This window comes from Chiloscyllium punctatum, chromosome 26, assembly GCF_047496795.1.
Source record: "Chiloscyllium punctatum isolate Juve2018m chromosome 26, sChiPun1.3, whole genome shotgun sequence".
In the NCBI taxonomy this organism is placed as follows: domain Eukaryota; kingdom Metazoa; phylum Chordata; class Chondrichthyes; order Orectolobiformes; family Hemiscylliidae; genus Chiloscyllium; species Chiloscyllium punctatum.
In genome coordinates, this window is record NC_092764.1 from 77,597,999 (window position 1) to 77,624,814 (window position 26,816).

General features: G+C 42.1%; 1 protein-coding gene across 1 annotated transcript in view; it reads left to right on the plus strand.

Annotated features, from left to right (window-relative positions):
• katnb1 (katanin p80 (WD repeat containing) subunit B 1) overlaps positions 1–26,816 on the plus strand; it is a 79,507-nt gene that overhangs the window by 39,435 nt on the left and 13,256 nt on the right. Inside the window, exons 12-15 of the mRNA XM_072547714.1 lie at positions 6,156–6,206; positions 6,930–7,006; positions 18,057–18,176; positions 19,307–19,453. Coding sequence (XP_072403815.1) covers positions 6,156–6,206; positions 6,930–7,006; positions 18,057–18,176; positions 19,307–19,453 — 395 coding nt within the window. The remainder of the gene's footprint in view (positions 1–6,155; positions 6,207–6,929; positions 7,007–18,056; positions 18,177–19,306; positions 19,454–26,816) is intronic.

Sequence of the window (26,816 nt, forward strand, 5' to 3'; positions counted from 1 at the left end):
ATTGCTTCCTGTTAGTAAGCTAATTTTGGATCCAATTTAGCACTACCTTGGACTCCAAGGTCTTTAACTTGTTTGTCAAGTGAGACCTTGTCAAGAACCTTGTTAAAATTCATGTAGGTTATATCTACGACGTTATCATTGTCAGTGCTGCATGTCACTTCAAACAAAAATATAAACAGGTTGGTCAGACATGAGCATACTTTAACAAATTCCAACTGCCTGTATTACTCTGTTTTACTTTTAAATAATTTGTCATTGTCTTTCAGAATTGTTTCCTATAATTAGTGTTTTACAGCACTGAAACAGTCCTTTTGATCCAACTCATCGGTGCCAGAGTTAAACTAACTGACCTTGTGCTGGAATTATCTCTTTCCATTTTAAATCACAGTGCAATCTTCAATTTATTGGCATCACGCCTGTAGTCGGGGGAATCAAACTATGATGACTCGATCCACTACAATTTCTTTCTTTTCTTTTAAATATCTGGGATCTACTTAATTTGGAACAAAAACAGAAATTGCTGGAGAAATTCAGCAAGTCTGGCAGCATCAATGAGCAACTGAAGAAATTTCCCAGAAGGATCACTGGACCTGAAATGTTAACTCTGCTTTCTGTCCACAGGTGCTGCCAGTTTTTTCTTTAGCAAGGTAACTAAATATATTGATGAGGGTAATGCTGTTGATGTGGTTTGTATGGACCTTTGACAAAGTCCCATGTGGAAAGCTAGTCCAAAAAGTAAGACCCCATGGGATCCAAGACAGATTACCAAACTGAATCCAAAATTGGCTTGTGGATAGGAGTCAAAAGGAGATGATGGCAGTAATTGGAAGCCCATGATCAACAATGTACCACAGGGATCAGTGCTGGGACCCTTGCTGTTTGTTATGTACATTAACAACTTGGATGTGAATGTAGAAAGTACAATTAGTAAGTTTGCAGATGACATAAAAATTGGTGGTGATGGTGTTAGTAAGAGTGATGGTCTCAGGCTATGGTCCAATATTGATTAGTTGGTAAATTAGGCAGAGCAGTGGCAGATGGCATTTAATCCTGATAGGTGCAAGGTAATGCATTTTGGGAGATCTTCACAATGAATGTACAGTCCCTAGGGAGTACTGAGGATCAAAGGGACTTTGCTGTACAAATCCTTAGATCCTAAGGTGTCAGCACAGATGGATAGGTTGGTGAAGAAGGCATAAGGGATGTTTTCCTTCATTAGCTGGGTAATAGATCGCAGAGCAAGGAAGCCTGGTTACAAGTCTATTAAACATTGGTTAGGAACAGGTGGAATGCTGTGCAATTCTGGTTGGAATAGGGACCAGAAGGACGTGATTGCACTGGAGAAAGTGCAGAGAAGATACAGAATGTTGCCTTAGGTGAAAGTGTGTTGCAAGGAGAGTTGGATAGGTTTCATTTGTTTTCCTTGGAGCGGAAGACTTTGTAATGGTTGGGTGGCAGGAGGTGCTCTGATTGGAGATGTACAAAATTGAGTGACATAGACCGAGTGGATCGTGAGAATCTCTTCCCCATAGCAGACATGTCTAAGACCAGAGTGCATAAGTTTAAGATGAGGAACAAGAAGTTTAGAGAAGATCTGAGGAAAGTTTTTGTTTTACTAAGAGGTTGATAGACAAATGGAGCATGCTGTCTAAGAGGGTGGTGGATGCAGCTACTCACTTAACATTTAAGAAGCATTTGGACGAGTACTTAAAATGTCAGGTATGGTAGGCTGTGAACTAAGTACAGGTAAATAGGATTATTTTGCTGTCTGTTGGCCAGCATAGATATGATGGGCCAAAGGGTCTATTTATCTTCTGTATGACTCTATTACTCTAACTGTGACTCATCTGTTGACTTTCTCCAGCAATTTTTGTTTTTGTTTCAGATTTCCAGCATCTGCAATTCTTTGTTCATTTAATCTACTTAACATGGAACTGGCAATTTATCTATTTTCAAAGACATCAAACCCTTTATTGCTTCCTCTCTAACAATATTCATCCCATCCAATATTTTGCACTGTTTCTCTGTAACTGTGACATCACTGTCTTATCCCACTTTTGTAAGGACAGCTGTAAAGATTTTATGAAATATTTAATCGACATCCTCCATCTTCACTCACAGGTTATCTTTTTGCTCACTGTGTACTTATAAAACATCTTTTGGATTTCATTGATTTTTATTTGCCTGTATTTTTAATGCCCTCTTTGTTTTTTTTGTCAATCTCTCTTTCACTAACCCCTCTTTCACTAACATTTTGTTTTTTCCTAGGCTATCTGGAGTATTAGCTCTTGTCTGATGTAAGCTGCCCCTTTTTGCCTTATCTTGCACTTAATCTTGTTAACCAGCTCTAGGTTTGGTTATTCCATTCGTTTTCTTTGTGAGAACATGTTTATCCTGAAACATTTTAAATACCCTTCTTTTATGTCTCTCATTGATTTAATACAGATTTACCTTCATTAAGTTGTTTCCAGTTCAGGTTTGCTAAATCACTTCTAAGTCTATTTGAATTGGCCCTTGCCCAATTGAAAATCTTTATTCCAATTTTGTCTTCTTTCAAAAATATGGTAAATTTAACTCTGCGCTACCACAGTGTTTTCCCACTTCATACTTTTTTCATGTTCCTAGCTCCAATCTTTAAAGCTAAATCCAGATCTCTTCTCACCAACCTGACTTCTTTGATTTGCTGAAAGTCCTTATGAATGCTTTGCATGAATTCTGTATCCTTTTCTATTTTAGATTAGATTAGATTCCCTACAGTGTGGAAACCACCCCTTTGGCCCAATAAGTCCACACCGACACTCTGAAGATTAACACACCCGACTCACTTCCTTACATTTATCCCTGACTAATGCACCTAACACTATGGGCAATTTAGCATGGCCAATTCACTTAACCTGCTCATCTTTTTGGAATGCGGGAGGAAACCGGAGCTGTGAGGCAGCAGTGCTAACCACTGAGCCACCGTGCCACCCTAAAATGGCTATCTCAGTTAATATTTAGGTAATTGAAATCCCTTGCTGCTACTCCCTATTTTGGCTTTTGTCAGAAATGTGCCTACAAATTTACTGTTCCATTTCCCTTTGTTTAGAGATTTGTTATATACATTCAGAAGTGTTGCATCTTTGTTCCTTCCTTCAGCCAATACAGTATAATTTGATAATCTTTCTGCCATGTCATCCACTTCAACACTTTAATTGTTGCTTTAGTCAACATTGTCACCCCTGCTACTTTTTAATCTCTCTACTTCATGTATAATCCATGTAACAATGCACGTTAAATGCTACTCTGGAACTTTTGCATATTGGTCTGTGTCATCTGCTTATCTGTCTTATTCACTATACTGATGCATTTAGGTATTTATCATTAAAATCAAACAAACTCTTTTATTCTATTTTCCAGCGTGTGCTCTACTTTTCAAAATACTCTGGATAATCTGCCTTACACTTCCAGTTTTGCTTTTCTCCCTCTGAATCAGGGCTCTTCTGCCCAAGCCTCTGTCACTTTAGTTTAAATTATTCCTGATAGCTTGAGCAAACCTGCCTGAAAAGGTGTTGTATTTGGTCTATATTGATCCTAACTTCCTCAGAAACTGTCGCAATGCCCAAGAAACACCTTCCACCTGGACCTCAAATTTACCTGGACCGTCTCAGACTCCTCCCTCCCCTTCCTAGACCCCTCTATTTCTATCTCGGAAGACCGACTCAACACGGGCGTTTATTATAAACCCACAGCTACCTAGATTACACCTCCTCCCACCCTGCCCCCTGTAAAAATGCCATCCCATATTCCCAATTCCTTCGCCTCCGCCGCATCTGCTCCCAGGAGGACCAATTCCACTACCGAACAACTCAGATGGCCTCCTTCTTCAAAGACTGCAATTTCCCCTCAGACGTGTTTGACGATGCTATCCACCGCATCTCCTCCACTTCCCGCTCCTCTGCCCTTGAACCCCGCCCCTCCAATCACCACGAGGGCAGAACCCCACTGGTCCTCACCTACCACCCCACCAACCTCCAGATACATTGCATCATCCTTCGTCATTTCTGCCACCTCCAAACAGACCCCACCACCAAGGATATATTTCCCTCCCCTCCCCTATCAGCGTTCCGGAAAAACCACTCACTCCGCGACTCCCTCGTCAGGTCCACACCCCCCACCAACCCAACCTCCACTCCCGGCACCTTCCCCTGCAACCGCAAAAAATGTAAAACTTATGCCCACGCCTCTCCCCTCACTTCCCTCCAAGGCCCCAAGGGATCCTTCCATATCCATCACAAATTCACCTGCACCTCCACACACATCAGTTACTGCATCCGCTGCACCCGATGTGGCCTCCTATACATTTTGGAGACAGGCCGTCTACTTGCGGAATGTTTCAGAGAACACCTCTGGGATACCTGCACCAACCAAGCCAACCGCCCAGTGGCTGAACACTTTAACTCCCCCTCCCACTCCACCAAGGAGATGCAGGTCCTTGGCCTCCTCCATCGCCAGACCATGGCAACACGACGCCTGGAGGAAGAGTGCCTCATCTTCCGCTTAGGAACCCTCCAACCACAAGGGATGAATGCAGATTTCTCCACCTTCCTCATTTCCCCTCCCCCCACCTTTTCTCAGTCCCAACCCTTGGACTCAGCACCGCCTTCTTGACCTGCAATCTTCTTCCCGACCTCTCCGCTGCCAACCCCTCGCTGGCCTATCACCCTCACCTTAACCTCCTTCCATCTGTCGCATTCCCAATGCCCCTCCCCCACGGTCCCTCCTCCCTACCTTTTATCTTAGCCTGCTTGGCACACCCCTCATTCCTGAAGAAGGGCTAATGCCCGAAACGTTGATTCTCCTGCTCCTTGGATGCTGCCTGATCTGCTGCACTTTTCCAGCAACACATTTTTCAGCTCTGATCTCCAGCATCTGCAGTCCTCACTTTCTCCAAGAAATCTAAAGCCTACTGTCCTGCACTATCTCTTCAATCGTTTTCATTCATCTATTCTATTGTCTTATTTATATGTCATAAGCGCCGATATCTAAAAGTCCAATATTTTAAATCTTTTACTTAAAATCTGCTTGCGGCATCTTAATCTATTTTCCACTTTTTTGGTGGTACCAATTTGTATTACTTTACAACTTCTGTTTGACTTTTAAAGATCACCGATTTTTCTTCGATCCATAGGGGCATTGAAATAAGGTTTAATGTTTATTACAACAAAAATATCAAGCAGCCTTATTTATGAAGTATCTCACTTAACCATGAATCTGGAGTGTAAGATGTTGAGGAGTGACTTTCTGGAGGTTTATAAAATCACGAGGGGCAAAGATGAGGTGAATATCAAAGGTCTTTTCCCCACCTTCTGATGCTGCCTGGCTTGCTGTGTTCTTCCAGTCTCCTGCCTGTCTACCTCGGATTCCAACGTCTGCAGTTTTTTGTCTCTTTTCCCCAAGGGTAGCGGAATTCAAAACTAGTGGGCATATTTTTAAGGTGAGAGAAGAAAGATGTAAGACTGAGCTTGGGGCACCTTTTTACACCACAAGTGGTTTGTATGTGGAATGAACTTCCAGAGGAAGTGGTTAATGCAGGTACAGTTACTACTTTTAAAAGGCATTTGGACAGGTACATAAATAGGAAAAGTTTAGAGGATTGCAGACCAAATGCAGGCAAGCTGGACTAGTTTAGATTTGGGAAATGTGATCAACATGGATGAGTTGGACTGCAGGGTCTGTTTCTGTACTGTATGACTCCATGGTAGTCTCTGTCCTTTCTGACACATTGTGTTCTGAGGAAGGGTCGCTCGACCTGAAAAGAAAACTGATTTCTTGCCACAGATGTTGCCAGACCTGCTGAGCTTTACTAGCAATTTTTGTTCCTGATTTACAGCATCTGCAATTCTTTTGGTTTTTATTTGTATTATTGATCTGTTTGTGTATTCTAACCAGATACGTGCCAACGTACTGCTGTTTATCCAGAGTGATGGGCTACTCATTGATCTAATGTTGTGTCGGAATGCTTGTTTTAGGGGCATGTAATTGTATTAAGATGTGTGTAGAAGATCAGCAATGTTAAGTTTAAAAGTAAGAAAAAAAATTTTCCTTTAATATGTGGGTCAATTTGAAAACATAACCTGAAATTTTGTTGATTCATTGATTTTGTTTTGCGACAGCCCGGACTCCACCTCGGAGGACTGATCCCTTTCCTGCACCTCCAGAAGATGGTAAGCCTGTTTTGGAACACTTTCTTCTGTGTGCATGTACATATGTCTGTGTTCAACTTCCTCCTCATCAGGGAATGTGGCTTTGTCTGATTTATCTTGACCTAGATTTCACTTCCAGGTCAGTAATAAGATATTGGTTATTCACATAACTTTATTTCAAGTCAGTTTACCAAGCCATTTTCATTCTGGATGACAGTTGACTGTACAAATTTGCTTAGTAAATTTGATACTCGTGTTCTATTTCAATTCAAAGATTCCTTTGTTTACAACGTGTTTTCTTGTCATTCCATACAAACTTAATTAATTCCAAAATTCTGCTATTTTAGGTGACCATGGTTGATCTACTATCTCAGTTCTATATTTCCACTTTCACTCTGTATCCCTTAAAATAAATAACTACTGTCAGGTCAATATCTGACATTACGTTAAAAAAAATTCAAAAATGTAAAACATAAGGAAGAAATCTGACATTCTGGTGAAAGGAATGACCTTCCTTTCTATTTAAAGTTTGTTGCATTTTTCATTTAACTCCCTTTTTCAGGTGATACTTTGAATTCCATCTTTTCACTCTGGGCCGATGCTGTGTAACGAACTGCAAATATGAAACTGTTTCAGTGGAAATTCTGGACATTGGTGCATGAAGTATTTTTATTAGCATTCACTGAACAGTGGTTAATGCTCTTTACTTTGGTGCTGGACTTTACATATTAATGTTTTGTGTAGATACTGTTGCAGTGAAAGAAGCTGAGAAAGTGATTGCTCCAACAGAAGTGCATTCTCCTGTGCTGCAAAGAATGCAGGTTAGTAATGCAATCTGTGGAAAATCTTTATCATAAATCATACAATGAAAGCTAATTGTTTCCACAAAAGCTGCCAGACCTGTTAAATATTTCCAGCAGGTTTTGCTTTTACTGCAGCTTTTCTGCATCCAGGTATTTTTCTTTTGTCTTAGTTGTTCATTGTTTAAAGCTGGTACATATGCAGAATATCTTATCAAGTAATCATTTTGCTTTTTGTTTCCTTCTGTTTTCCAAAGGCTTTGATTCTTTACTTAGTATAGATCCTTGGGCAGCCAGTAGCTGCCAATAAATTCAATCCTTCTCGATGCAGGAACTTGGAGACCAAGTGGGGCTAACTTCTTTTACTATATGTAATTAGTCCAAATATATATATATAAAAATTTAGAACAGAGGTAATTGAGTGGCAGGATCTTTTAACTTCTCAATCTTCAAGCACATGAACATTGAAACCGATCTGTAGTTTCCCCAAATGATATGGCGTAACACCGTCCAGGTCAAGAATCAAACCTGTGCCTTCTGGTCTGTTTGGGTTGGTAGCACATCACATGATGAATGTATCCACTGAGCTAGTGGAGAAGTGGCATTCCTATTTGCTGCTAAACGTATAACCTTTCCATGTAATGTCAGATATTGACCTGATTGTAGTTATTTTAAGGGGTATGGAGCAAAAGTGAAAATGTAGCACTGAGTTAGAGGAAGAGCCATAATCAGCTTGAATAGTGGAGCAGGCTCGAAGGACCGGATGACCTAGCCCTGCTTCTAGTTTCTATGTTATGATGCGCCCCTGGGCAGGTGGAACGTGAACCCAGACCTTCTGGCTTATAAGTAGGGATACTACTTCACTGCATAACAAGCCCATTTTGACCAAATTGTATGCATATTTTATTTAAAATAATCCAGCAAATGTCTTGCAGTCTGATTGTACCATGACATGCTTGGAACAGTAGCATGCTAAACTACTTTGTTTCTTTGTGAAGTTGGACCACAGCAATTAATATAAGAATGAAATCAAAGTGCAAGAAACACTCATCAGGTTTGGCTGTGACTGTGGTCAGAGGAACAGTTAATATTTTGACTTGAATATAGCTCCTATTCAGAAGTTATCAATTTAGATACTTGCGGTGTCAGGATTAGAATTGGTCACATCACTTAACCCAAGTCTGAGGATTTCAGAAATTTCTCCTATCCTAGTTACAGGATGTTGCATTTTCAGTAGTGATTACATTTTTGGAAAACATTTGTGGATTTCCTTAGCTGCTGGCAACTTGCTTTTTTTCGTTGCATGCTTAATGCAGAGTGTTGACAGTCGTGTCTTTATCTTCTCTGGTTGAAGTTTAGAACATCTGTGCCAAAACCTAACAACAGTAAAGGATATATTCCCCCATTTGCCAAGGTGACCTACAATGATTTTGTTTTGCTGTCAAGTAATAATCTTGGTATAGCACTATAAAAGTAGTATTGACTGAAACTGAACATTTTGAAGAATTTCATCATACCCTAATGTAATATTAGATCTAAATATTGAGATGGGATTGCATCCCAGCTGTCTAGAAGTTGTGTGTGATTTTTATACAGGGTGAATTTTATAGTGTTCACAACAAGCTTTTATGAACAGTGTTTATTCATACTTTATGTAACTATGGCGAAGATGTGGCTTTTAAAAGGTTATTTTGTCCTGGTTTGTTTTTGAAGGTAGGTTGTAAGGCAGAGTGTTGAACTGTCTAAGAAAGTAATCAGCTTATGAGGCCTCTGGTTTTAAGTTGGAAACAATGGAAACAGCCTGGGTATGACCAGCTCTCTCAAACCAGGCTTTCTAGATTGTTTTTTGTTTTTAGTTTTAGCTTTAAACAGAAGCTATTGAGGTCTCAACCGAGTTGGAAGCTTCAGTGAATGCTTCTTGATTGCTATTCTCTCTGACTTTTACTTGATGTTTTTTTTTCTCCTGAATTGGAGAACTGCATGTGAATCTGAGTGTCAATTTTCCTTTCTGAAGGGGAGTGTTTATGGAATGTTACTGTATTGGAACAGTTAATTAGTAATAGTTACTGTGTGTGTTATTCTGTGTTAAGTTTTCCAATAGAGTTATGTTATTTTAAACTCTTTGTCCTTTAGTCATATTTTAACGACTGTGTTTAACATAGAATAATTTGACCAGTTGCATTTCATCTGGGGCATTTTACATTTGCCTTGAAAATAAGAAAATGTTTGTCTTCCAGTTGAAACGCTGAGACACTGTCACAGAAATCATTGCTACAGGTGAAGTGACAGAAATGTTAGGATCGGGTAATAGTCTAGGTTTTTGTAACACAAATTCTGGGCTTCTCACTGCATCAGTCATCAGGAGCAGCACCTCTATTTGAAATTGCTAGTGAGAATTGTTGTAGTAACTGAATTAACACTGGAGCTCATGGAGCTATCGATGATACAAATATCTCAGCAAGTGACCCATTCGCTTTTTCTCGAGCTTCCCATAAAGTTCTGGGAAACACACCTGATCTGATCCCAGGGATTTATCTAGCTTTGTGAATTTTAAGACATACAGTACCGCCTCTTCTTGAAAATGAACACTTCAAGACATTGCCTTCTCCGTTGTAATTATACGTTTAGTATCTCTTCAATCTTCTGTGGTTTCACACATAAACAGCCACATTGATCTTTAAGGGGTCCTCTTCTGTCCCTAGTTACTTTTTTGTCCTTATGTATTTATATAATTTCTTTGGATTCTCCTTAACTCTATTTCCCAAAGCTATCTGATGTCTCCTCTTTTTTTCCCTCCCAATCTCCCCCTTGAGTATACTCTGACTGCCCTTTTTCTCTTCTCGGGATTCACTTGATCCCAGTTGTCTATACCTGATATTTCCCCCCCTTTTTCAATTTCTGGAGACACCCAGCATTCCCTACACCTACCAGCCTTCCCTTTCACATTAATAAAAGCGTAGTGTCTCTAAACTCTTGTTATCTCGTTCAAGGTCTCCTATGTCCCAACTGTCCCTTTAACTGCAAATAGCCTCCTCAATCAACTTATAAAGTTCCCGCTTAATACTGTCAAAATTGGCCTTACTCCAGTTTAATCTTTAACTTTTCGATCAGTTCTATCCTTTTCATAACTATTTTAAAATTAGTAGAATTATGATCACTTGCAGGTGCTGGAACGGATAGAGATTGAGGAAGCTGATGTGCTGAAAATTTTGACTAACATTAAATTGACAAGTGGCCAGGACCAGACCAGATTTGTCCTCGGCTGCTTTGGGAGGCGAGAAATGTGATTGCTTCGCCGCTTGCGAAGATCATTGCATCCTCGCTCTCCACTGGAGTCGTACCTGAGGACTGGAGGAAGGCAAATGTAATTCCTCTCTTCAAGAAAGGAAATAGGGAAATCCCTGGCAATTACAGACCAGTCAGTCTCACGTCTGTCGTCTGCAAGGTGTTAGAAAGGATTCTGAGGGATAGGATTTATGTCCATCTGGAAGAGCATGGCTTGATTAAATGCAGTCAACACGGCTTTGTGAGGGGCAGGTCATGCCTCACAAACCTTATTGAGTTCTTTGAGGATGTTACTAGACAAGTTGATGAGGGTTGAGTGGTGGATGTGGTGTATTTTGGACTTCAGCAAGGCATTTGATGAGGTTCGCCATGATAGGCTTGTTCAGAAGGTCAGGAGGAATGGGATACAGGGAAATTTAACTGTCTGGATACAGAATTGGCTGGTCGACAGAAGACAGCGAGTGGTAGCGGAAGGAAAGTATTCTGCCTGGAAGTCAGTGGTGAGTGGTTTTCCACAGGGCTCTGTTCTTGGACCTCGACTGTTTGCAATTTTTATTAATGACTTGGATGAGGAGATTGAAGGATGGGTTAGCAAGTTTGCAGATGACACAAAGGTTGGAGGTGTCGTTGACAGTATAGAGGGCTGTTGTAGGCTGCAGCATGACATTGACAGGATGCAGAGATGGGCTGAGAGGTGGGAGATGGAGTTCAACTTGGATAAATGCGAAGTGATGCATTTTGGAAGGTCGAACTTGAAAGTTGAGTACAGGATAAAGACAGGATTTTTGGCAGTGTGGAGGAACAGAGGGATCTTGGTATGCAGGTACATAGATCCCTTAAAATTGCCACCCAAGTCGATAGGAGAAAGTGAGGACTGCAGGTGCTGGAGATCAGAGCTGAAAAATGTGTTGCTGGAAAAGTGCAGCAGGTCAGGCAGCATCAAAGGAGAAGGAGAATCGACGTTTCGGGCATAAGCCCTTCTTCAAGAATGAGGAATGTGTGCCAAGCAGTCTAAGATAAAAGGTAGGGAGGATGGACTTGGGAGGGGTGTTGGGAATGCGATAGGTGGAAGGAGGTTAATGTGAGCGTGATAGGCTGGAGAGGGGGTGGGGGCAGAGAGATCGGGAAAAAGATTGCAGGTTAAGAAGGCGGTGCTGAGTCTGAGGGCTGGGACTGAGAAAAGGTGGGGGGAGGGGAAATGAGGAAGCTGGAGAAATCCGCATTCATCCCCTGTGGCTGGAGGGTTCCTAGGCGGAAAATGAGTCGCTCTTCCTCCAGGCGTCGTGTTGCCATGGCCTGGCGATGGAGGAGGCCAAGGACCTGCATGTCCTTGGCGGAGTGGGAGGGAGAGTTAGTGTTCAGCCACAGGTTGGTTGGTGCGGGTGTCCCAGAGGTGATCTCTGAAACATTCCACAAGTTGGCGGCCTGTCTCCCCAATGTATAGGAGGCCACATCGGGTGCAGCGGATGCAGTAAATGATGTGTGTGGAGGTGCAGGTGAATTTATGATGGATATGGAAGGATCCCTTGGGGCCTTGGAGGGAAGTGAGGGGGGAGGTGTGGGCGCAAGTTTTGCATTTTTTGCGGTTGCAGGGGAAGGTGCCGGGAGTGGAGGTTGAGTTGGTGGGGGGTGTGGATTTGACAAGGGAGTTGCGGAGTGAGTGGTCTTTCCGGAACGCTGATAGGGGTGGGGAGGGAAATATATCCTTGGTGGTGGTTTCCCTCCTTCCACCTATCGCGTTCCCAACCCTCCCAGTCCCCCAAGTCGCCCCTCCTTACCTTTTTATCTTCACCTGCTTGGCACACCCTCCTCATTCCTGAAGAAGGGGTCATGCCCGAAACGCCGATTGTTCTTCTCCTTTGATGCTGCCTGATCTGCTGCGCTTTTCTAGCAACACATTTTTCACCCCAAGTGGATAGGGTTGTTAAGAAAGCATATGATGTTTTGGCTTTCATTAACAGGGGGATTGAGTTTAAGAGCAGTGAGATTTTGTTGCAGCTCTGCAAAACTTTGGTTAGACCGCACTTGGAATGCTGTGTCCAGTTCTGGTCACACTTATTATAGGAAAGATGTGGATGTTTTGGAGAGGGTTCAGAGGAGGTTTACCAGGATGCTGCCTGGAATGATGGGCTTATCTTATGAAGAGAGGTTGACTAAGCTCAGACTTTTTTCATTGGAAAAAAGAAGGAAGAGAAGGGACCTAATTGAGGTGTACAAGATAATGAGAGGCATAGATAGAGTTGATAGCCAGAGACTTTTTCCAGGGCAGAAATTGTTAAAACGAGGGGTCATAGTTTTAAGCTGTTTGGCAGAAAGTATAGAGGGGATGTCAGAGGCAGGTTCTTTACGTGGAAAGTTGTGAGAGAATGGAATGCATTGCCAGCAGCAGTTGTGGAAGCAAGGTCATTGGAGATATTTAAGAGACTGCTGGACATGCGTGTGGTCACAGAAATTTGAGGGTTCGTACATTAGGTTTACCTTACATGAGGTTCAATGGTCGGCACAACATCGTGGGCTGAATGGCCTGTTCTGTGCTGTACTGTTCTATGTTCTATACCCTAAAGTGCTCCCCCACTGACAATTCAGTCAGTTTGCCCCTCTTTATTTCCCACCAGAAGGTCAAGTGTTGTTCCTTCTCTGGTAGGTGAATCCACATATTGAATAAGGAAGTTTTCTTGTACTGAACACACTTACCCTCTCCATTGACGCCTTTAACAATATGACCAGTCCCAGTCTGTTTGGAAAGTTGAAATCTCCTACCATTACAACCCTATTTTTCTTACATATTTGCTTCTCAATTTCTCACTGACCACAGTTCTAACAAGGTAATCATCCCTTTACTATTTTTATGTTCCACCCATATAACTACACTAGACAGTCTCCTGGAAATATTCTCCCTGAATACAGCCGTAATGTCATCCCTGAGCAAAAGCTCCACTCCCCTTCTTATATTGCCTCTCTTTCTATCCTTCATATAGCATCTATATCCTGGAACATTAAGCTACCAATCCTGTCCATGACTGAGATGCGTTTCTGTAATAGCTATAATATCCCAGTCCCATGTTTCCAACCGTGCCTTAAATTCATTTGCCTTGCCTGACAGGCCTCTTGCATTGAAGTTAATGCAATTTTTATCAATCTTATCTCGTTCTCTGCTAAGCTCTTATCTGCTTTTTGGTCGCCCTTCTATAGGAAGGATGTTGTTAAACTTGAGAGGGTGCAGAAACTATTTACAAGGTTTGGGTACGTGCGAGGTGCAATAGTTTTGGAAAAGCAAATCCAAGCAGTACTTATACAATTACTGGTAAGAGACCTTGGAGTGCAGGTTTATAGTATCTTGGAAGTAGAGTTACAGGTAGATAGGATAGTGAAGAAGGCTTTTGGTACGCTTTCCTTTATTGGTCAGAGCATTAAGCATAGGAGTTGGGAGGTCATGTTGCGGCTGTACAGAACATTGGTTAGGCTAATTTTGGAATATTACGAGCAATTCTGGTCTCCTTCCTATCGGAAGGGTTCTGTGAAACTCGAAAGGGTTCAGAAAAGATTTACAAGGACATTGCCAGAGTTGGAGAGTTTGAGCTATCGGGAGATGTTGAATAGGCTGGGGCTGTTTTCCTTGGAGCTTTGGAAGCTGAGGGGTGACCTTTATAGAGGTTGATAAAATCATGAGGATCATGGATTGCATAAATACATAGGTCTTTTCCCTGGGTTGGGGGAGTCCAGAACTAGAGGACATAGGTTCAGGGTGAGAGGGGAAAGACATAAAAGTGAGCTAACGGGCAACTTTTTAATGCAGAGGGTTGTGTGTGTATGGGATGAGCTGCCAGAAGAACTGGTGGACGCTGGTCCAATTACAGCATTTAAAAGTCATCTCGTTGGGTATATGAATAGGAAGTGTTTAGGGGGATATAGGCCAGTGGGACTAGATTAGGTTAGGATATCTGGTTGGCATGGACGAATTGGACCAAAGAGGGTCTCTTCATGCTGTACATCTCTATGACTTTGTGGAGGGTTTAAGCTATATGGAGAAACTGAATATGCTGGGGCATTTTTCCCTGCAGTGCCAGAGAATGAGGGGTGACCTTATAGAGATTTATATAATCATGAGGGGCATGGATAAGGTGAATAGCTAAGGTCATTTTCCCAAGTTAGGGGAGTCCAAAACTAGAGGACATAGGTTTAAGGTGAGAGGGGAAGGATTTAAAAATGACCTGAGGGGGTAACCTTTTCATGCAGAAGATGGTACATGTATGGAGTGAGCTGCCAGAGGAAATTGTGGAGGTGAGGACAATTATAATATTTAAAAGGCATCTAGATGGCTATATGAATACAAGGGGTTGAGAGGCATATGGGCCAAATGCTGGCAAATAGGAGTAAGTCAGATTAACAGGAGTAGGACTGAAGGGTCTGTTTCCATGTTGTATGACTCTGACTATCTAATCAACCCTTAAAAATGATGAAAAGCCACTCTTGAGACCAGGTCCACCTTTGGCTTCTGAAGGAAATGTGATTGTTTGTTACTTTTGAATTGTACAACCTGCTGAAAATCTGTGAAGAGGGAAGGCTACTGTTTGAATTTAGATTTTAGATTTAGCCTCTTTAGAATCATAGAGATGTATAGCATGGAAACAGACCCTTTGGTCCAACCCGTCCATGTCAACCAGATATCCCAACCCAATCTAGTCCCACATGCCGCACACTGCCCATATCCCTCCAAACCCTCCCTATTCATATACCCATCCAAATGCCTCTTAAATGCTGCAATTGTTCCAGTCTCCACCACCTCCTCTGGCAGCTCATTCCATACACGTACCACCCTCTGCATGAAAAGGTTGCCCCTTAGGTCCCTTTTATATCTTTCCCCTCTCACCCTAAACCTATGCCCTCTAGTTCTGGACTTCCCCCAACCCAGGGAAAAGACTTTGTCTATTTATCCTATCCATGCCCCTCATAATTTTGTAAACCTCTATAAGGTCACTCCTCAGCCTCTGACGCTCCAGGGAAAACAGCCTCTCCCCATAGCTCAAATCCTCCAACCCTGGTAACATCCTTGTAAATCTTTTCTGAACCTTTTCAATAGAAAGGAGACCAGAATTGCACACAATATTCCAACAGTGGCCTAACCAATGTCCTGTACAGCTGCAATATGATGTCCCAATTCCTGTACTCAGTACTCTGACGAATAAAAGAAAGCATACCAAACGCGGCCTTCACTATCCTATCTACCTGCGACTCCACTTTCAAAAAGCTATGAACCTGCACTCCAAGGTCTCTTTGTTCAGCAACACTCCCTACGACCTTACCATTAAGTGTGTAAGTCCTGCTAAGGTTTGCTTTCCCAAAATGCAGCACCTCACGCTTATCTGAATTAAACTCTATCTGCCACTTCTCAGCCCATTGGCCCATCTGGTCAAGATCCTGTTGTAATCTGAGGTAACCCTCTTCACTGTCCACTTACACCTCCAATTTTGGTGTCATCTGCAAACTTACTAACTGTACCTCTTATGCTCGCATCCAAATCATTTATGTAAATGACAAAAAGTAGAGGACCCAGCACCAATCCTTGTGGCACTCCACTGGTCACAGGCATCCAGTCTGAAAAACAACCCTCCACCACCACCCTCTGTCTTCTACCTTTGAGCTAGTTCTTTATCCAAATGGCTAGTTCTCCCTGTATTCCATGAGATCTAACCTTGCTAACCAGTCTCTCATTGGAAACCTTGTTGAACGCCTTATTGAAGTAAAAGGAAAGCTGCTCAGAGACATGGAGCAATAGCAGAGGATGGTTTCGATCTCTGGGTTATGGGCCCAGCACGCTCCCGCTGCACCACTTTGCTCTCACTTAAAGAGCCGTTCCCTGACTGGGAATTGAACCCGGGCGGCAGCGGTGAAAGCGCTGAATCCTAACCACTAGACCAGCAGGGAGAAACAGCAAAAACTAACCCCAGTGAAAGCATTGTTATGTCAAGAAAAAAATAATTGCAAGCAAAGATAAAAAGGGTGTGTGAACTTGACAGCATTAGTTTGTTACTGAGTAAATTAAGCGATTTAAGGCTTCATGCCAGAGAGGTGAACTGATAAGCTTCCTGTCTATTATTGAGGGCTGTGGAAATAGTGATACTTAGAGCTACAAATGTTGCCCAAATTTTCTATGCATTTTCAAGTTGAGTAGTTTGAAAATTTTTGAGCGAAAGATGTACTGATATTAGATTTCTGGGCACCCATTTTTCTTACTGTTCAACACAATGCTAAAACATGTAATCAGTTAACAGATCTACTTTTGCTGATCAAATTTATATTTGCATGAGTTGATAGTACAAGGATTTGGGAGTAGCATTTTGTTTTGAGCAAGAGATGTTGAAGGAATTTTAAAGAAAATATTTTTATATAGTGGATAGTGCTGAACTGGATCTCACTGCCTATGAGTGTGATGGAAGAAGAGGGTGATTACTGATATCACATGGAAATCGGATGGCCATTGAGAGAAATAAACTTGCAAGGCTACAGTAATGGAAAAAGTTAGGGGATTTGGATTGACCGGTTTGCAGTACAGGACACGAGAATGAGCTTGATGGACTGAATAGTCTTTTGTGCTGATAATGATTCTTAAAAACTCTTTAACCATGTTCAGGTGTATCTGATGGAAAAACAGATTAAGGAAGTAGTGGAAAACAGAATATAAAATACTTACATTGTGCATTGAAAGGATACTTTGCTACCACTAGGACTCATAACAGCACACAAACCAACAGCCACTTTCAGACAACAACTCACCAGAACGAAGGACCCGATACCCAGCATGAGCAAAACCAGTGTAGTGTACAAAATCTCATTCAAGGACTGCACAAAACACTACGTAGGACAAACAGGAAGACCGCTAACGATCCGCATCCATGAACACCAACTAGCCACGAAACGACACAACCAGTTATCCTTAGTAGCCACACACGCAGATGACAAGCAACATGAGTTCGACTGGGACAACATTACTATTATAGGACAAGCCAAACAGAGAACAGCCATGGAATTCCTAGAGGCATGGCACTCATCCACAGGTTCAATCAATAAGCACATCGACCTGGACCCAATATACCGACCACTGCAGCGGACAGCTGGAACTGACAACCGGAAGCGGCAGATTCAAACCACTACAAATGCCCAAGGAAAGATCACAGAAGCGCTACACAGGAGGCTCCCAAGCACTGAGGATGTCACCTAGAACGGGGACAAAACGTCTGCAACACAAATTCCCAGCTCGGCGAACAGAACCACAACAACGAGCACCCGAGCTACAAATCTTCTCACAAACTTTAAATACTTTGCTATATTTGCAGTGAGAATCAAAGGTAAGGTAATCCACCATTGAGCAAACATTAAGTCACCCTTCTTAGTATCACCTTCCTTAGCTGTCTCCATTTTGAAAAAAAATGATGCCCCTGAAATGCTTTGGGATATTATTTGTAGTCTTAGGTGGTATGAAAGTTCTTGCTGTTTTCATAATGGTTTTGGTTCAATATTTGTCAGAAATAATTGAATTTTGCTTTTAGCTTTGGGAACTTTAGCATTTCTTAGAATTAAAGAATAATGGCCATATGTGATTCTTCCAAGTAAATTTATACAGCTTATTATTTCAAGGGATTTTCTAGATTTCTTGTGACATTTGGTTGGCATACTTGAAATGTGGAATAGGTGCTGTTTGAAATTATGGCGTCAATAAATGACATATGTCATTATGAGGAAAAGTATGGAGCAGTCACAATCCATCTTTGAAAATGTTTTCTTTCAGGCAGAGCAGCTGAATTTTTCCCCAACAGTGGCCTCCACTCCCATCAATCAGCCTGAAGCACCGATAATCCCAATTGCTAAAAATGAGCCCATTGGATTGAAGGTGGCAGACTTTCTCCCAGTAAGTGGTGTTTAGCAATTTCCCTTCAGTTAATTTAAATTTTCATTGTAGCTACATGTTTTCTGTTCAGTGCAAACTCTTGGTAATATTACAATTGATTCTAACTTTCTGGATGCGATGCTTGAAATAAACTCTTCCTTCTGATCAATATTCAGTAATTGGTTTGCGGGGCTTTGGCCCAGTGAGACACTTTTTTAAAAAACCCTTACTGCTTGGATCTGTTCACTGATAGTAGCTTGCAGGCTGTGTGTATTAATCTGCATACTGAAAAACTATCTGGATAAAAACCTTAAATAAATGAAGAATAAAAATGATGACTGAGACCCTGAGTAGATCTTTACAATTGTATCCTGTCCATGAAGGAAGCTCCCAATTCCTGAAAAGGTTTTGTGCTGCTAGATAATGTATTCTTAGAGTTCACAAGCTTTGAATAGTATGAAACTGCACACAAGCATTTTTCTTATCACATTTGAAAATCTTAGTGCCTTGCCTGGAATTGGTTTTGAAGTGCGGTGATTGTTGTTTCCTCCCTTAGATAACAATCTGACTTGTAACTTGCAGAGCAAGAGTCACAGGACTACACAATGCATGTTTTTATAAGGGCTACTTTCCCAGGTTTTCTCTTGTGCACTCTGCAGTTGGTAGTTTTGTTATTTGGTAATTGTTGTAAATTATGATTGGAGAAACCTGCACCAGTCGTTTGTGTTGATCTGGCAAATCAAGTGTCTGATTTCAAAAACAGAAATTGCTGGAGAAACTCAGCAAGTCTAACAGCATCGTTGGAGCCGGTGAAGATGTTCTGAAGAAGGGTCATTGGACCCAAAATGTTAATTCTGCTTTTGCTCCACTGATGCTGCCAGATCTGCTGAATGTCTCCAGTAATTTATGTTTTTGTTTGCAATTTCCAGCATCCACAGTTCTTTGTTTTATTTAATTGTTTATTTTATTCCATAACTTATTCTGACTTATACTTATTCAAATCAACCTGTTCTGACTTGGTATAACATAACTCTAAACCCAGGAGTTCTGGGTACTAACATGCACCACAAGAGCCCTCAAGAAAATAATGAAATCTTTGAGTATCAAATTTTTAGGATAATTTGTCTTTTAATTATATCATATTTCTTAAGCCTCAGAATAATAAACTGGCTGATTTGAGTGATGAAGATGCTGTGAGCCAAATCCGGAAAGGGCATGACACTATGTGCGTGGTATTAACAAGTCGATTTAAGAACCTAGACACTGTGAGAGCTGTATGGACCACTGGTGATGTCAAGGTCAGATTCTTAACTTCTCATGTTACATATATGCCTGAAGAATGGAGTGATAATGAATGTATAACCTGGAACATCACAAATTAATTTTTCTCTTCTCCCCCACCCTATTCTCTTCCACAGTTTGCTGGGATTGTTCGTTGGTGCAGTGGTCCAATTAACATTTGGTTTTCTAATTTGTTAGCTGATTCCTACCATAGTGCAGCGGCAACCTAGATGCCATTGATATGCATGTGCCAATAATCTTTGTTTACTTTGCAGTTCACCAGATTTAACCTAGATTTTGTTTATGCGTCCCTTTATGGTTGGATTGACTTATGACCACATAGAATCATAGAATCCCTACCATGTAGAAGCAGGTCATTCAGCCCATAGAGGCCGCACCGATCCTCTGAAGAGGATCCTAACGTTGTAACCCTGCATTTTCCACGGCTAACCCACCTAGTCTATACATCCCTGAACATGGGATGGCAATCCCATGGCAATTTACTATGGCAATCCACCTCACCTGCGCATCTTTGGACTGTGGGGGGAAACCGGAGCACCTGGAGGAAATGGAGTCACGGGTTTTATGGACCAGGCCAGACCCCCTCAAAACATTTCAAGAAGGAAGCCCAAATCCCAACGATTCTCGTTGTTTTAAACAGGTACAAGTGGATATTCTAGGAGTGATGCAGCTGGTTTTAAACTGCAATTTATTTACACAGTACCAAATGAAACACTAACAAAAGGGAACAGAATACAGAATAACTTACTATCTGAAAGCCCAACAGATCATCCCAACTTAATGATGCAGTTCCAACTGCCTGCAACAGTCCACATAAACAGCCTCTTGGCAAAAAAAAGGTAAAATCAGACACCGGTTCTTACAGGAGAGAGAGAGATGGCAGAGATTTAGCATGGAACTTCCTTTCACTGTAGCTGTTTCTTTGGATTCCCCAGCTTAAACTGATCAGCAGCTCTGAATAGCCAGACTGCTAAAAACTAAACCAAAACCTGAGAAAGCTGAGCTGGGAGAACTGGCCATTCCCCTTTCATTGTAAGAGTGTTTTTTTTACAACTTACAAGCTTCTTCAAGTAGACAAACCCAGCCATTTCGGCATCTGTACCTCAAATAACCTTTTTAAAAAGAACCAAGGGCAACATAACCTTGTTAAAGGAAGAGCATCGTCACACCCTCCCCCTACCCCCACCCCTTAAAAAAACAAACCATCAATATTCAAAGGAATGGTTTCATTTTAAAACCCCTTAATCTTACATATTAGTACAATATACATTTACATTGACTATAAATATGCAAACATGCATGACTACATTCTATTTCAGTCTGTTTACTCCTGTCACCGAATGCCTCCATTTCTCAGCCAAATCTTGACAATGCATTGGCAATCATGTTTCCTCATCCTGCCATGTGCACAGTTTTCAAATTGAATGGCTGTAACAATAAGCCCCACCTCCACAGTCTGGAATTTTGTCCTTGAATTTCTCCACAAACTTCATTGGGTTATGATCAGTGTGTATGATTTGTCTCAGATACATTACTGGGAACATAAACATTGAAATGTTGTAATGCTACCACCAAGCTCAAAGTCTCCTTCTCACTGTCGCATATTTCTGCTGTTGAATGTTCAATTTTGTGGAGAAATGCTGAATAGCTCTTTCTAACATCTTGTCAGTTTCCTGTAAGAGCGCAGCACCAACATCCACATCACTTGTATCGATAGCCTCCTTGAATGGCTTTGTGTAATTAGGTGTGTCTAATACTGGGGCAGTGGTTAACACAGCTTTCAGGTTGTCAGATGCCTTCTGACAGTCCGAAACCTCTTACTTTTCTTCAGTAATTCAGTGAGTGTAGCAGCCGCACTGCTAAAATTTGGTGCAAATTTCCAAAAAATCTTCTCAGTCCCAGGAATTGTAGTACAGTAGTGCTTCGACTTACGAACTTAATCCATTCCGGGACCCAGTTCGCGAACTGAAACTTTCGCAAACTGAATCTATTTTTCGCATTGTTCGGATAGCATAAGAATGCTTGGACGGCTGTTCACAGCGCACGCGCCAAAGACTAACTGAATGAGATCACGCGGGGCACAAGAGCTTTTGCATTCAACAAGCGAGTAGCAAAGCAGAACAATGAAACCACGTGGTAGCACATGGGCTTTTTGCGTTCGTACCTTGAATTTCGTACATACATTGAAGCAAAATTTTATGTACAATCCTGTTCGTAAACTGATTTGTCCGTGAATGGGGTCGTACGTATGTCGAGGCGCTACTGTACTGCTCTTTTGGCCGATGGTATGGGAAACTCCCCAGTTATCTTTGTTTTTGCATTCCATGGAGCCATTTGTCCATGTCCAATAACATGGCCCAGGAAGATGACTTGGCCTTTGGCAAATTTACCCTTAGCTCAGGTTCATCACCAAGCCTGCCTCCCAAAGTCGATTGAACAATTCTGACAAATGTTGCACGTGTTCATTCCATGTGTGACTAAAAATCACCAGGTCATCAATACAAACTACAGAATTAGTTAATCTGAAAATGACCTTATTGATTAGTCTCTGAAATGTGGCTGGCGCTTTTTTCATACCTAATGGCATGACTTTAAATTGATATAGTCCATTTGGCATTATAAAAGCCAAAATTGTCCTCACTGTTTTGGACAAATATACCTGCCAGTATCCTCTAACCAAACAAAAAAGTTCTGTGTGTCAGTTGGTAAGGTGACAAGTGTTTTCTTTCATGTTTCATTTGTTTTTTTTCTGGCAGTCTATTTGGGAATTTAGAATAGCAGGAATGGAGGTTAGGGCAGTGGAATGCTCCTGTTAAGTTTGTGGGAAGTAAGGGTCACCTCTGATGTCCCTGCTGACTTGTGGGAAGTACACCCAACTCCAGCTCCTCATGAATAAGGAACTGGAGCTGGATGAACTTCGGATTGTTCAGTAGGTGGAAGGGGTTAATGAGAGGAATACAGGGAGGTAGTTACTCCACAGCCACTTGAACAAGGTAGATGGGTTACCGTCAGGGGTTGGAAAGGGAACCGGCAGGCCGTGCAGGGATCTCCTGTGGTGGTTCCCCTCAACAACAAGTATACCGTTTTGGATACTGTTGGTGAGGTTGGGGGGAATGACTTTCCGGGGTAAGCAATGGGGCACAGGTCTCTGGCTCAGAGTCTGTCTCTGCTCAGAGCCTTAGTCATTGGGAATTCCATAGTTAGGGGGACAGATAGGAGATTTTGTGGGAACGAGAGAAACTCACAATTTGTGTTGCCTTCCAGGTGCCAGGGTTAGTGATGTCAGGGTTAGATCATGTTTTTGGGATCCTTGAGGGGGAGGGAGAGCAGCCCCAAGTCGTGGTCCACATAGGCGCCAACAACATAGGTAGGAAGAAAGGTGGAGATTTAAAATAGAAATTCAGGGAGCTAGGGTGGAAGCTTAGAGCGAGAGCAAATAGAGTTATCATTTTTGGTTTGTTCCCCATGCCACGTGCTAGTGAAGTGATGAACAGGGAGAGCGCGGAGCTGAACACGTGGCTGCAGGGATTGTGCAGGAGGCAAGGTTTTGGATTCTTGGAAAGTTGGAGCATTTTCTGAGGAAGGTGGGACCTCTACAAACCAGATGGTCTTCACCTGAACCAGAGAGGTACCAGTATTTTGAGAGGGAAATTTCCTAATGCTCCTTGGGGTGTGGTGGTGTGGCGTTTAAACTAATGCAGCAGGGGGATAGGGGACCTGAATTGTCATTCCAGTGTACAGGAGGTTGAGGTTAGTGAGGTCAAGGCTAGGTTTACAAGATCACTAGAGGGCTCTGGCAATCAGGATGTTGGTTTGAAATGTGTGTTCTTCAATGCCAGGAGCATCTGGAATAAGGTGGGTGAACTTGCAACATGGGTTGGTACCTGGGATTTCGATGTAGTGGCCATTTCAGAAACATGGCTAGAGGAGGGACAGGAATGGTTGTTACAGATTCCGGGATTTCGATATTTCAGCAAGAACAGAGAAGATGTTAAAAGAGGCAGGTGTATGGCATTGTTAATCAAGGGTAGTATTCCAGCAGCTGAGATAACATTTAAGGACTCATCCACTCAGGTAGCTTAGGCTGAGGTTAGAAACAGGTAAGGAGAGGTCACCCTGTTGGGAGTTCTCTATAGCTGGACTGTACACCAACACCAAGACTGCAGCTGCTGCTGCTGCTTTTGTGGGGTAAGTCTCCAAATAGCACACAAACACATACACAGCCACCCACACAACTTTTGACCGCAACTTTTTGACAGGTTTCACATTTGCCCTGTACAAGACAATGTTGGAGAGATTATCTGGGGAGGGAGGCTTTAGGGTACACCCCTGTGTAAAACTCCAGGGAAAGTGTGGGGAGCGAGAGAGAGAGAGGGCTGGCAGTCTGTCATCTGGAGACGGTGCCTGTTTAATCACTGTAAACAAAAGACGCGATCACTGTTGGAAACACGTCTTTGATGTAATGTTTCCAGCGGTACCTGGAGATCTCCTTTGGATAATCGGATTTTCGGATAATTGGTTTTCGGATAATCGAGGTTCCTCTGTATCAGGAATAAAAGAATGACTAGTGTAAGATGAGGGTCAATCGAAGATAGTAGTGGAAAGTTGTGTGTGGAATCTGAGGACATGGGGAAGTGCTTAATGAATACTTTTTGTCAATATTCACATTGGAAAAGGGCAGTGTTAGTGACAATATGGAGATATAGGCAACAAGATTAGATGGGATTGGGGTTGACCAAGAGGAGGTTTAAGCTATTTTGGAAGATCTGAAAATAGATAAGACCCTGGGGCTGGATGGGATTTATCCTGAGTCTCTGGGAAGCTAGGGAGCAGATTGCAGAGCCTTTGGCTTCGTTCTTTATGTCATCATTGCCTACAGGCATAGTACCAGAAGACTGGAGGATAGTAAATGTTGTCTCCTTGTTTAAGAAGGGGAGTCAGGACAACCTTGGTAATTATAGGCCAGTGATCCTTACTTTGGTTGTGGGTAAGGTGTTGGAAAAGGTTATAAGAAAGGATTTATAATCATCTGGAAAGGAATAATTCGATTGATTAGGGATAGTCAACACGGTTTTGTGAAGGGTAGGTCGTGCCTCACTAACCTTATTGAGTTCTTCAGGAAGGTGACAAACAGGTGGATGAAGGGAAGGTGGTTGATGTAGTGTATATGGACCTCAGTAAGGCGTTTGATAAGGTTCACCGCGATAGGCTATTGCACAAAATAAGGAGTTTCGGGATTGAAAGTGACTTAGTGGTTTGGGTCAGAAATTGGCTAGCTGAAAGAAGATAGGTGGTGGTTGATGGCAAATGTTCATCCTGGAGCTTAAATACCAGTGGCATGCAGCAAGGATCTGTTTTGGGGCCACCGCTACTTGTCATTTTTATAAATGATCTGGAGGTGGATGTAGAAGAATGGGTTAGTAAATTTGCAGATGACAGTAAGGTAGGCAGAGTTTGGATAGTGCTGAAGGATGTTGTGGGCTACAGAGGGGCATAGATAAGATGTAGAGCTGAGCTGAGAAGTGGCAAATGGAACTTAATGCGGATAACTGTGAGGTAGTTCACTTCGGAAGAAGTAACAGGGATGCAGAGCATAAATTCTGGGTAGTGTAGCTGAGCAGAGAGATTTCTGTGTCCAGGTGCATAAGTCCCTGAAAGTTGCCACCCATATTGATAGAATTGTTAAGGTGGCACATGGTGTGTTAGCGTTTATTGGTAGGAGGAATTGAGTTTGAGCCATGAGGTCATGCTTCAGCTGTACAAGACACTAGTAAGGCTGCACCTGGAGTATTGCATGCAGTTCTGATCACAGCATTATAAGAAGGATGTGGAAGCTTTCGAAAGAGTTCAGAGGAGATTTACTAGGATGTTGCCTGGTATGGAAGGAAGGTCTTAGAAGGAAAGGCTGAGGGAACTGAGACTGTTTTCATTGGACAGAAGAAGGTTGAGGTGTGACTTAATTGAGACGTATAAGATAATCAGAGGGTTAGATAGGGTGGATAGTGAGAGCCTTCTTCCTCATGATGAAGGCTACCACGAGGGGACATAATTTTAAATTGAGGGGGGATAGATTTAGGACAGAGATCTACTTGAAGAAGCTTGTAAGTTGTAAAAAAAACACTCTTACAATGAAAGGGGAATGGCCAGTTCTCTGGTTTCTCTGGTTTTGGTTTAGTTTTTAGCAGTCTGGCTATTCAGAGCTGCTGATCAGTTTAAGCTGGGGAATCCAAAGAAACAGCTACAGTGAAAGGAAGTTCCATGCTAAATCTCTCATCTCTCTCTCCTGTAAGAACCTGTGTCTGATTTTACCTTTTTTTTTGCCAAGAGGCTGTTTATGTGGACTGTTGCAGGCAGTTGGAACTGCATCATTAAGTTGGGATGATCTGTTGGGCTTTCAGACAGTAAGTTATTCTGTATTCTGTTCCCTTTTGTTTGTGTTTCATTTGGTACTGTGTAAAAAATTGCACTGTTTAAAACCAGCTGCATCACTCCTAGAATATCCACTTGTACCTGTTTAAAACAACGAGAATCGTTGGGGTTTGGGCTTCCTTCTTGAAATGTTTTGAAGGGGTCTGGCCTGGTCCATAATGCCTGTGACTCCATTTCCTCCAGGGGCTCCGTTTTCCCCCCACAGTCCACAGATGTGCAGCTGAGGTGGATGGTCCATGCTAAATTGCCTATAATGTCTAGGGATGTATAGGCTAGATGGGTAGTGATTATAACATTGAATTAGTCGTAGATTAGTTTTAGAGAAATATGTGAAATATTATTGCATTTACACAAATATAAGTTTTGGTCATCAGAAATCTCAAAGGATTTTTAGAATTATTTTGATGCAGTTGCAAGAGATGTTCTGGTCAGGTGAATTGGCCATCCTTAGTTGTCCACAGTGTTAGGTGCATTAGTCAGGGTGAATATAGGGTAGGGGAATGGGTCTGGGTGGGTAATTCTTCAGAGGGTTGGTGTGGACTTGTTGGGCCAAAAGGCCTGTTTCCATATTGTAGGGAATTTAACCTAAGAGATAGGGGTGGCATAACTAATACCAGGTGGAGTGAAATTTTATCTATTAGATTTTAGAACAGATTTGGATTCATACCCAACAAACATGTATGTTTGATAACATGCCAGTTTACAAGGTTGTCAACAATGTTAAAACCACTGGAATAAAAGGAACAGTGGGAGCATAGGTACAAAGTGGCTGAATCACAGAAAACAACTGGAGAAGGGTATTTATTGGGATTTCCCAGTGGTCGAACTGCTTTCCTTGGTCTGTATTAAAGACATTAACTGGGGTCGACAGGACATGATTTCAAAATGTTCAGATGGTGCAAAGCCTGGAGGAATTTTACTGAGGGGAGA